Below are 12413 nucleotides of genomic sequence, written 5' to 3'. Positions count from 1 at the left end.
TCCATTTTACTTGTCACATTCTCAAAAAATTCCAGAAGATTAGTCAAGCATGATTTCCCTTTCATAAATCCATGTTGACTTGGACTAATCCTTTTACTGCTATCCAAATGCCCCATTATTACCTCTTTAATAATTGACTCCAGCATCTTTCCCACCACCGAAATCAGGCTAACTGGTCTGTAATTCCCCGCTTTCTCTCTCGCTCCTTTCTTGAAAAGTGGGATAATATTAGCTATCCTCCATTCCACAGGAACTGATCCTGAATCTATTGAACATTGGAAAATGATCACCAATGCGTCCACTATTTCTAGAGCCACCTCCCTGAGGATCCTGGGATGCAAACCATCAGGCCCCGGGGATTTATCATCCTTCAGTCCCATTAGCCTACCCAATACTGTTTCTCGCCTAAAGTTCCTCTACCCCCTTAGATCCTCTGTCCTCCAGTACATCTGGGAGATTGTTTGTGTCTTCCTTAGTGAAGACAGATCCGAAGTACCTATTCAACTCTTCTGCCATTTCCTTGTTGCCCATAATAATTTCACCCGTGTTTGCCTTCAAGGAACCCACATTTGACATTGCTACTCTTTTTCCCTTAACATATCTAAAGAAGCTTTTACTGTCCTTCTTTATATTCCTGGCCAGCTTCCCCTCGTACTTCATCTTTTCAGCCTGTTTGGCCGTTTTGTTTCCTTCTGTTGTCCTATGAACGTTTCCCAGTCCTCTGGCTTCCGGCTACTCTTTGCTGTGTTATACATCTTTTCTTTTAGTTTTATTCTATCCCTAACTTCTCTTGTCAGCCACGGTTGCCTCCTACTCCCCTTAGAATCTTCCTTTTTGGAATTAAATGATCCTGCATCTTCCGGATTATGCCCAGAAATTCCTACCATTGCTGTTCTCCGTCATTCCTGCTAGGATCCCTTTCCAGTCTACTTTGGCCAGCTCCCCTCTCATGCCTTCATAGTGCCCTTTGTTGAACTGCATCACTGCGACTTCCGATTTAACGTTCTCCTTCTCAAATTGCAGATTAAAAATAATCATATTATGATCACTACCTCCAAGCAGTTCCTTTACCTCGAGTTCTCTTATGATATCTGGTTCATTGGACAACACTAAATCCAGAATTGCCTTTTCTCTGGTCGGCTCTGTTACAAGCTGCTCTATGAATCCATCTCGGAGGCATTCTACAAACTCTTTCTTGGGGTCCTGAACCAACCTGATTTTCCCAGTATACCATATAACCATATAACCATATAACAATTACAGCACGGAAACAGGCCATCTCGACCCCTCTAGTCCGTACCGAACACATAATCTCCCCTAGTCCCATATACCTGCGCTCAGACCATAACCCTCCATTCCTTTCCCATCCATATAACTATCCAATTTATTTTTAAATGATAAAAACGAACCTGCCTCCACCACCTTCACTGGAAGCTCATTCCACACAGCTACCACTCTCTGAGTAAAGAAGTTCCCCCTCATGTTACCCCTAAACTTCAGTCCCTTAATTCTCAAGTCATGTCCCCTTGTTTGAATCTTCCCTACTCTCAGTGGGAAAAGCTTTTCCACGTCAACTCTGTCTATCCCTCTCATCATTTTAAAAACCTCTATCAAGTCCCCCCTTAACCTTCTGCGCTCCAAAGAATAAAGCCCTAACTTGTTCAACCTTTCTCTGTAACTTAGTTGCTGAAACCCAGGCAACATTCTAGTAAATCTCCTCTGTACTCTCTCTATTTTGTTGACATCCTTCCTATAATTAGGCGACCAAAATTGTACACCATACTCCAGAATTGGCCTCACCAATGCCTTGTACAATTTTAACATTACATCCCAACTTCTATACTCAATGCTCTGATTTATAAAGGCCAGCACACCAAAAGCTTTCTTTACCACCCTATCTACATGAGATTCCACTTTCATGGAACTGTGCACAGTTATTCCCAGATCCCTCTGTTCACCTACATTCTTCAATTCCCTACCATTTACCATGTACGTCCTATTTTGATTTGTCCTGCCAAGATGTAGCACCTCACACTTATCAGCATTAAACTCCATCTGCCATCTTTCAGCCCACTCTTCCAACTGGCATAAATCTCCCTGTAGACTTTGAAACCCTGCATATTGAAATCCCCCATCACCACAGTGGCATTACCTTTGTTACATGCCAGTTTTAACTCCTGCTGCAACTTACACCCTACATCCGGGCTACTATTTGGGGGTCTGTAAATAACACCAATTAGTGTCTTCTTGCCTTTCCTTTACAATTCCTCAACTCAATCCACAGGGACTCTACCTCGTCAGTCCCTATGTCTTCCCTCGCAAGGGACTGAATTCCCTCCCTCACCAGCAGAGCTACTCCCCCTCCTCTGCCCACCTGCCTGTCCTTTCTATAGGATGTATAACCCTGAATATTAAGTTCCCAGGCCCGATCCTCCTGCAGCCACATCTCAGTAATTCCCACAATGTCATATCTACCAACCTCTAAAGGGCCTGTCCCACGAGCATGCGACTCCATGCGGCAAGCGCGACCTAAAGGGCCGGTCCCACCAGCATGAGCCTGCATGTGGCAAGCGCGACCAAACCAGTAGCGGTGGCCGCGCGGAGGTCAAGTGAGTGACATGAAGTTCGAGCGAAGTCCGCAGGAAGTTCGCGCTTGACGTACGGTGTCGAGGCGGCTGCGGGCCTGCAGGCCGTTGCCGCGCAGAATTTTTGAACACGGTCAGTTTTTCGGAGCCCCGCGCGATATCGGGACCAGCCCCGCACAACTCCATACGGCTCCGGTGATCGAAGTGGGACCGGCCCCGCGAGGCCGTACAGCTCAAGCGACCACGTTAGGTCGCGCTTGTCGCATGCAGGCACATGCTGGTGGGACCAGCCCTTTAGGTCGCGCTTGCCGCATGGAGTCGCATGCTCGTGGGACAGGCCCTTAACTGAGCCTCAAGCTCATCTACTTCACTTCTTATACTTTGCGCATTCATATACGATACTTTTAATTCCTTACACATCTCACCTTTCACATCGATCCCTGTTACACTTGGCCATACTCTCCTATCCCTTTGTGCGCTTCCTTTCCCGTTAATTCTGGGGTCATTAACCATCCCTTTACTCTCTTTCCCTTTAACTTCATCCTCGACTATCCCATTTGACACCCCACCCCCCTTATTCAGTTTAAAACCACCTGTGTAGCAGTGGCAAACCTGCCTGCCAGAATGCTGGTCCCCCACCTGTTAAGATGCAATCCGTCCCTTTTGTACAGTTCCCCCTTACTCCAAAACAGACCCCAGTGATCTAAGAATCTAAATCCTTGCCCCCTGCACTAGTTCCTCAGCCACACATTCAGGTTCCTGCTCTCGCCAGCACGAGGAACTGGAAGCAAACCGGAGATAACAACACTGGAGGTCCTGCTTTTCAGCATTTTTCCGAGCTCTCTAAAGTCACGCTGCAGAATATTCATCCCCTTCTTTCCGACATCGTTTGTGCCGACATGCACTACCACTTCCGGCTGTTTACCTTTGCCCTTGAGGATTTTCTGCACTCTGTCCGTGACATCCTGGATCCTGGCACCAGGAAGGCAGCACACCATTCTCGAATCCCGTCTATTCCTACTACCAACATGCATGACTCCACACTTGGCTACACTATATTCCATCTGCCAGTTCCCTGCCCAATCTCCCAACCTGTCCAAGTCCTTCTGCAGAGTTTTTGCTTTCTCTACGCTACCTGCCACTCCACCTATTTTCATATCATCCGCAAACTTGGCCACAAACCCTTCAATCCCCTCATCTAAATCCAAGAAGCGTCCAAGAAGCTTTTCGATTGGCACATGGATATGCAGGGAATGGAACGACATGGATCAGTTGTAGACAGACGGGATTGGTTTAATTTAACATCGTGATCAGCACAGATATTGTGGACCGCAGGCATTGATGTACTGTACCGCCCTCTGCAATCTTCTTGGTCACCTCTTTAAAAAAAACTCTAGAATGGCCCCACCCCAAATCTGTATGTTGGATCTCATTCAAAGCCTATGCCCTAACTTCCATTGGTTCTGTTAATACCAATATCATGCATGGTTTCAGGATAAAATGGGACCAAATAATTTCTGAAGATTAATTCCTGAATTATTTTAGTATTGTGTCTTGGCATGTCTACTATATTTGTATTTTGTCATAATTTTCCTCCATGCAATGCATTTAGCTCGTGTGAAATATTTCCAGGCTGCTCATCTGCTGATATATAATCTAGTATTATTTGTAGTACAGATGGACAACATCTCCAGGCCGCATAAGCGGACTGAAGAATGGTCCTTGACTTGAAACATTAAGTCTGTTTCCCTTCCACTGCGAATGCAGCTTAACTTTCTGGATGCTTACAACATTTTGTTTTTATTGCTGAGGTATGAACAATATATTAACAAAATCTGTGAACCGTGGAAGCCATTAAAAAAAATTACGTAAACAAGGCAAATTCTACTGCTCTGATGGAAACTGTACGGGTTGTGCATTCCATGTAAAATATATCTTGCCATATTTCCCATAAATATTTAACACCAAAATACTCTGAATTGAAGTGGTTGCATCCACGTGATCTGGGGGGAAAAGGCTGATAATGCTGAATATTGCACAGTCATCCATGAGCATTGATGCCCATTGAGTAAAAAAAGAAACTCAATCATCCAATAAATCAGTTTCTTAGGATTTGACTTGCCTATCAGTATATGTGTTCACGCATATCTCAGCAGTAGTTAGAAATCTTTCTTTGTTTTGTGCATGCTTGTTAAGAACGCGTAGAAGGTAGCATTTCGGAAGTGCGAAACCACGTCATTTTGCTGCAAACCTCCATATCTCTTGGTCCCACCAATGAAAAGTGACAACAGTAAATAGAAACACATTGATGTGGCAAAACAAAGCAATTAATGTAGTTGCAGACATTAGGCTTTTTTTTTAACATATTGGGTGCTATCTAAATACAAGATTATAATTGCTTCCCCGTTGCCTCCCATTGTTGCCTCATGTCATTGAGCTGCTTGTAGTTATTCAAGGGTATGTTTACTTCAAGTCTCTAAAGAAGAATGATACATGATCTCCTGAAGTATGGTTCTTTCAGTTACAAGTCCAGACAAGACCCATAAGACTGCTGAACTAATGTTGATTTGTTACGTAGCACAAATTCATCATTCTCCCTATTCATTTGGAAGACATAAATCCTGGCATTCCAATTACAGAAGTAAAAATCTGATGTTCCTTTAAGCAACAACGTTGCAGGAAACCATGATTGATCGCATAGATGTTAAATCATTTACTTCTGTCTCCTAATGTTTCCCATTCATCATTTGGATCATTTTGTATTTGAAATGTGGTTGATAGGATTAATTACCATTGGATTGATAGGATTAATTGTTAACTATTGTATTAATATGCTAGTGTTAATCATAGAATTTTGATAGAATTATTTGCTGTCTGAAAACCTGCAAAAAATAGTTAACAAAGATAGTATCTGAATACTAAAATGTGCTGGTTTTTCACCCACCATTTCTCTTTTCTGAATTGAGCAAATAATATGACTACTTTTCTATTTTCCTAGATGGCAGAGCAATATATGAAAGAAATGAAATCCAAGAAGAAAGCAAAAAGTCGGCGTCAACCTCTCAGTAAACCACCACGGCACCATCCTCTTTCAGTGGTAAAGGACTGCGTTAGTGATGAAGGTTTGTAATCAGAGAAAGCAGTCTCAATCTTTAATGTGAAAGCATGTGCCTTTGGGAACTAATTTCTGCATTAGACTAGACTAGTAAAATTTAATTTTACAAACTTTTAAGTGTATAGGTAAAAAAATATGTCCTCTTGCCAATGTTTGATCTTTAATGTTACGTTGTGTTTGTTTGTACTAAGTCTAGACTAAAATGCTGGAAATACCCAGCAGGGCAGATGGCATCTGTGCAGAGAAAACAAAGCCAGCGTTATACATTGATAAGCTTTACTCGGAACTGGATGAAGTAAACCTACTTTAAATTGCATTGCAATGTAGGGAAAGGATGAAGTGAATAGAGGTAATGTCAGGATGCATCACAGCTTGGTTTGGGAATAGCTCAATCCAAGACCACAAGAAATTGCAGCCCAGACCATCACACAAACCAACCTCCCTTCTATTGACTCCATTTATACCTCACGCTGCTTCGGCAAGGCCAGCAGCATAATCAAGGATGAGTTGCACTCCCCCTTCTCTTCTCCTGTCAGGCAAAATGTAAAGAAGTGTGAAAATGCACACCTCCAGATTGAGGGACAGTTTCTTCCCAGCTGTTACCAGGCAACTGAATCATTCTATCACCACCAGAGAGTAGTGCTAAACTACTCTCTACCTCTTTGGTGATGCTCAGACTATCCTATCCATACTAACCCGGACTTTGCTGGCTTTACCTTGCACTAAACGTTATTCATTTATCCTGTATAAGCAAGAACAAGAAGACAGGTTATTATCTGAATGGTGTCAGATTAGGAAAAGGGGAGGTGCAACGAGACCTGGGTGTCCTTGTACATCAGTTACTGAAAGTAAGCATGCAGGTACAGCAGGCAGTGAGCAAAGCTAATTGCATGTTGGCCATAGCGCGAGGATTTGAGCATAGGACCATGGAGGTCCTACTTCAGTTGTACAGGGCCCTGGTGAGCCCGCACCTGGAGTATTTTGTGCAGTCTTGGTCTTCTAATTTTAGGAAGGACAATCTTGCTATTGAGGGAGTGAAGTGTAGGTTCACCAGGTTAATTCCCGGGATGGCGTGACTGACATATAATGAAAGAATGGGTACACTGGGCTTGTATTCACTGGAATTTAGAAGGATAAAAGGGGATCTTATAGAAACATATAAAATTCTTAAGGAATTGGACAGGCTAGATGCAGGAAAAATGTTCCTGATGTTGGGGGAGTTCAGAACCAGGGGTCACAATTTAAGAATAAGGGGTAGGCCATTTAGGACTGAGATGAGGAAAAACATTTTCACCCAGAGAGTTGTGAATCTGGAATTCTCTGCCACAGAAGGCAGTGGAGGCCAATTCATTGGAGGTTTTCATTGGTGAGTTAGATGTAGCTCTTAGGGCTAACAAAATCAAGGGGTACAGGGAAAAGGCAGGAATGTTGTACTGATTTTGCATGATTAGCCATGATTATATTGGCTGGCTCGAAGGGCCGAATGGCCTACTCCTGAACCTATTTTCTATGTTTCTGTATCTATACACTGTAAATGGCTTGATTGTAATCGTGTATTTTCTTTCTGCTGACTGGATTGCACACAACAGAAGCTTTTCATTGTACCTCGGTACACAAAAGACAATAGGTGCAGGAGTAGGCCATTAGGCCCTTCGAGCCACCACCACCATTCAATGTGATTATGGCTGATCATCCCCAATCAGTACCCCGTTCCTGCCTTCTCCCCATATCCCCTGACTCTGCTATCTTTAAGAGCCCTATCTAGCTCTCTCTTGAAAGTATCCAGAGAACTGGCCTCCACCACCCTCTGAGGCAGTGAATTCCACAAACTCACAACTCTCTGTGAGGAAAAAGTGTTTCCTCGTCTCTGTTCTAAATGGCTTACTCCTTATTCTTAAACTGTGGCCCCTGGTTCTGGACTCCCCCCAACATCGGGAACATGTTTCGTGCCTCTAGCATGTCCAAACCCTTACCAATCTTATATGTTTCAATAAGATATCCTCTCATCCTTCTAAACTCCAGAGTGTATAAGCCCAGCCGCTCCATTCTCTCAGCATATGACAGTCCCGCCATCCCGGGAATTAACCTTGTAAACCTACGCTGCACTCCCTCAATAGCAAGAATGTCCTTCCTCAAATTAGGGGACCAAAACTGCACACAATACTCCAGGTGTGGTCTCACTAGGGCCCTGTACAACTGCAGAAGGACCTCTTTGCTCCTATACTCGACTCCTCTTGTTATAAAGGCCAACATGCCATTCGCTTACTTCACTGCCTGCTGTACCTGCATGCTTACTTTCATAGACTGATAAACAAGGACCCCCAGATCCCGTTGTACTTCCCCTTTTCCCAACTTGACGCCATTTAGATAGTAATCTGTCTTCCTGTTCTTGATACCAAAGTGGATAACCACATTTATCCACATTAAACTTCATCTGTCATGCATCTGCCCACTCCCTCAACCTGTCCAAGTCACCCTGCATTCTCATAACGTCCTCCTCACAGTTCACACTGCCACCCAGATTTGTGTCATCTGCAAATTTGCTAATGTTACTTTGAATCCCTTAATCCAAATCATTGAGGTATATTGTAAATAGCTATGGTCCCAGCACCGAGCCTTGCGGTACCCCACTGGTCACTGCCTGCCATTCTGAAAGGGACCCGTTATTCCCTACTCTTTGTTTTCCGTCTGTCAACAAATTTTCTATCCATGTCAACACTCTACCCCCAATACCATGTGCCCTAATTTTGCCCACTAATCTCCTATGTGGGACCTTATCAAATGCTTTCTGAAAGTCCATCCACTGGCTCTCCCTTGTCCATTTTCCTAGTTACATCCTCAAAAAATTCCAGAAGATCAGTTAAGCATGATTTCCCCTTCGTAACCCCATGCTGACTCGGACCGATCCTGTTACTGCTATCCAAATGTGCGCTTATTTCATCTTTTATAATTGACTCCAGCATCCTCCCCACCACCGATGTCAGGCTAACTGGTCTATAATTCCCTGTTTTCTCTCACCTTCCTTTCTTAAAAAGTGGGATAAAATTAGCTATCCTCCAATCCACAGGACCTGATCCTGAGTCTATAGGGTGATTTCACGAAAGGTCACTGGAGTGTAGATCCGCACCCACGTGACCGAAAATTTTAACTGGGGGACAAGCGTCACTTCCGGTACATGTTAGTGAATGGGAAAACACGCACTTTCACACCCGTTAACTTTGCATGTTAAAACCCACCCGAGAACCATGGGCGATTTTGCAATTTTACTGAAGGATTTCTAACTTTTAATACTTTTCATCTAACAAATGAATAAAGATAACAAAGCCAATAATGCCTTACTTTTGATGAAATGCAGCGAGCAAACGCGATAATTCCCGATATTTTGGATCTTTAAATCTCCACGGCAAATGTCCGCTAGCACTTCCGCTGTATTTACACCTTCAGCTCCCTCTTGAATTTACCTTAGTTTCTATCTTTTTTTTGGACTGTAAATTTAGGTAGCTGTTCCTTACGGTCACCCCGACTGGTGCGGTTAATTGCAGCTCAAAAACGGGCCGTTTTCGATGTTTTTAACGGGTGTGAAAGTGCGTGTTTTCCCATTCACTAACATGTACCGGAAGTGACGCTTGTCCCCCAGTTAAAATTTTCGGTCACGTGGGTGCGGATCTACGCTCCAGTGAAATTTCGTGAAATCACCCTATAGAACATTGGAAAATTATCACCAATGCATCCACGATTTCTAGAGCCACTTCCTTAAGTACCCTGGGATGCAGACAATCAGCCCTGGGGATTTACCAGCCTTCAGTCCCATCAGTCTACCCAACACCATTTCCCGCCTAATGTGGATTTCCTTCAGTTCCTCCGTCACCCCAGATCCACTGGCCGCTACTATATCTGGAAGATTGTTTGTGTCCTCCTTAGTGAAGACGGATCCAAAGTACCTATTCAACTCATCTGCCATTTCCTTGTTCCCCATAATAAATTCACCTTTTTCAGTCTTGAAGGGTCCAACTTTGGTCTTAACTAATTTTTCCTCTTCACATACCTAAACAAGCTTTTACTATCCTCCTTTATATACTTAGCTAGCTTGCCTTCAAACGTCACCTTTTCTCCCCGTATTGTCTTTTTAGTTATCTTCTGCTGCTCATTAAACATTATCCAATCCTCTTGCTTCCCGCTCATCTTTGCTACGTTGCACTTCTCTTTTATTTTTATACTGTCCCTGACATCCCTTGTCAGCCACTGTCGCCCCTTACTCTCCCTGGAATCTTTTTTTCTCCTCGTAATGAACTGATCCTGCACCTTCTGTAATATTCCTAGAAATACCTGCCGTTGTTGTTCCACTGTCCCTGCTCGGATATCTTTCCAGTCAACCTTGGCCAGCTCCTCCCTCATGGTTCCATAGTCCCCTTGAATACAACTGTAACACTGACAGCTCCGATCTACCCTTCTCCCTCTCCAATTGGAGATTAAACCTGACCATATCACTACCTCCTAATGGCTCATTAACCTCAAGTTCCTTTATCAAATCCGGTTCATTATATAACACTAAATCCAGAATTGCCTTCTCCCTGGTAGGCTCCAATACAAGCTGCTCTAAAAATCCCTCACGAAGGCACTCTGCAAAGTACCTTTCTTGGAGTCCAGTACCAACCTAATTTTCCCAGTCACCTGCATGTTGAAATCGCTCTTTCCTACATGCCAATTTTAACTCCTGATTCAACTTGCACCCTATGTCCAGGCTACTGTTTGGGGGCCTGTAGATAAGTCCCATTAGGGTCTTTTTACCCTTATAATTCCTTAGTTCTATCCATACTGACTCCACATCTCCTGTTTCAATGTCACCCCTTGCAAGGGACTGAATTTCATTCCTCACCAACAGAGCTACCCCACCCCCTCTGCCCACCTGTCTGTCTTTTTGATAGGAGGTATCCCCTTGGATATTCAGTTCCCAGCCCTGGCCCTCTTGCAGCCATGTCTCTGTAATTCCCACAACATCATACTTGCCAATTTCTAACTGAGCCTCAAGCTCGTCCACTTTATTTCTTATAGTTCGTGCATTCATATACAACACTTTGACCTCCGTATTCAAGTCCCCCCTTGCAGCGCTCGCAATTGGCCCTGAACTTTCTTCTATCCCGTCTCGAACTTTCCTTCCCATTAATTCGAGAATCTTTTGTAATTTTTACTGTACTCGCATCCCCTTCAACTCCATCTTTATACTCCCAATATGTCAATCCCTCCCCCCCCCACTATTTAGTTTAAACCCACACGTGTAGCCCTAGCAAAACTGCCTGCCAGAATGTTGGTCCCCCTCCAGTTACGGTGTAACCCTTCCCTTTTATACAGGTTACCCCTTCCCCAGAAGAGATCCCAGTGGTCTATAAATCTAAATCCTTGCTCCCTGCACCAGCCCCTCAGCCACATATTCAGATCCCCTATCTCCCTGTTCCTGTCCTCACTAGCACAAGGTACTGGAAGCAATCCAGAGATAACCACCCTAGAAGTCCTGCTTTTCAGTCTTCTTCCTAACTCTCTGAACTCACGTTGGAGAACCTCCTTCCTCTTCTTTCCGAAGTCGTTTGTGACTATGTGCACAACTACTGCCGGCTGTTCACCTTCTCTCTCTTGAGGATGTTCTGAATTCGGCTCGTGACATCCTGAACCCTGGCACCACGTGACAATAAACTAAACTGATCTGAAACTAAAGTGGAATGGAAATTGACAGTGAGATGTAATTACTGCTGCTTGTTAAAGAGATGACGATGAAGGCTTGTTATTTGCAGACCTGTTTGGAGGAGATATAAATAGGAAAGAGGGGAAAAACGTGATGTTGGAACAGTGAAATACATATTAATGCATTTGCCAGGAATCTGAAGTAAAAACAGAATGGTGGGAATTCAATCAAGCTAACTTCAGGAACTTACTACCATAATACCATCTGCAATAAAATAGCTGTGGTCTATGAAGGCTGAAGGTTTGCATGCGGAGTGTCATGAATTATTGGACTGCAATATGTTTTAGACTAATTCATCCAGCTTGCATGAATATATCTCGGTTGTCATCAGTATCATTGAGAAATGCATTGACGACAGCATTCTGGATCTATCCCTAACCAGAAACCTTGGATGAACAGGGAGATTCACGTACCAAAGTCTGGATCAAAGGCTTTCAAAAAGGATGACCCTTTATCGGGGATGCAAAGATAGGATTCCATCACAAGCTAGAGAATCAGTGCCAGGAGACTGGCAGGGCCTGAAAAATCATTGTGGGCTACAAGCTGAAGTTTATGGGGGTTGGGGGGGGGGGAGGAGGGGAGGGATCTCTGGTAATGACACGTCTCTGCCAGATGAGCAACCTTACCTGCTGGATGAGCACCATGGCTTTTATGCCTATTTTAGAAGTTACCCAAGACTCGTTTCTCCATTCTCCACCGGCTTTGTCCCAAACATCTTGATGGCAAAAGTTAGGTCTGCTTTCATGAGGATAGACTCTAGGAAAGCAGCTGATCTGGATAAGTTCCTGGATGAATTCTGAAATTGTTCCCCAATCATCTAGCCACAGTCTTCGAACATCTTCAGCCTCTCATGTCAATGGTCCCCATCTGCATCACTTCTGTGTCTGCAAGAAAAATAAAGTAACTTGTTTCAATGACTACCTCCCAGTAGCTTTTGACCATGAAGTGAATCAATGAAGTACCTTCAAAGACTGGT

The 12413-nt window shown here is 43.8% G+C and overlaps 1 protein-coding gene across 3 annotated transcripts in view; it reads left to right on the top strand.

The window, feature by feature from the left end:
* The window catches only part of kdm4a (lysine demethylase 4A), a 76715-nt gene that overhangs the window by 24751 nt on the left and 39551 nt on the right, over positions 1-12413 (top strand). For all 3 annotated transcript variants that reach the window (XM_033028817.1, XM_033028816.1, XM_033028815.1), the window contains exon 12: positions 5584-5707. In XM_033028817.1, the coding sequence (XP_032884708.1) occupies positions 5584-5707 (124 nt within the window). The remainder of the gene's footprint in view (positions 1-5583; positions 5708-12413) is intronic.

The sequence above is a fragment of the Amblyraja radiata genome, chromosome 10 (assembly GCF_010909765.2).
Source record: "Amblyraja radiata isolate CabotCenter1 chromosome 10, sAmbRad1.1.pri, whole genome shotgun sequence".
Taxonomy (NCBI): Eukaryota; Metazoa; Chordata; class Chondrichthyes; order Rajiformes; family Rajidae; genus Amblyraja; species Amblyraja radiata.
This window is presented reverse-complemented; position numbering and strand designations above follow the sequence as displayed.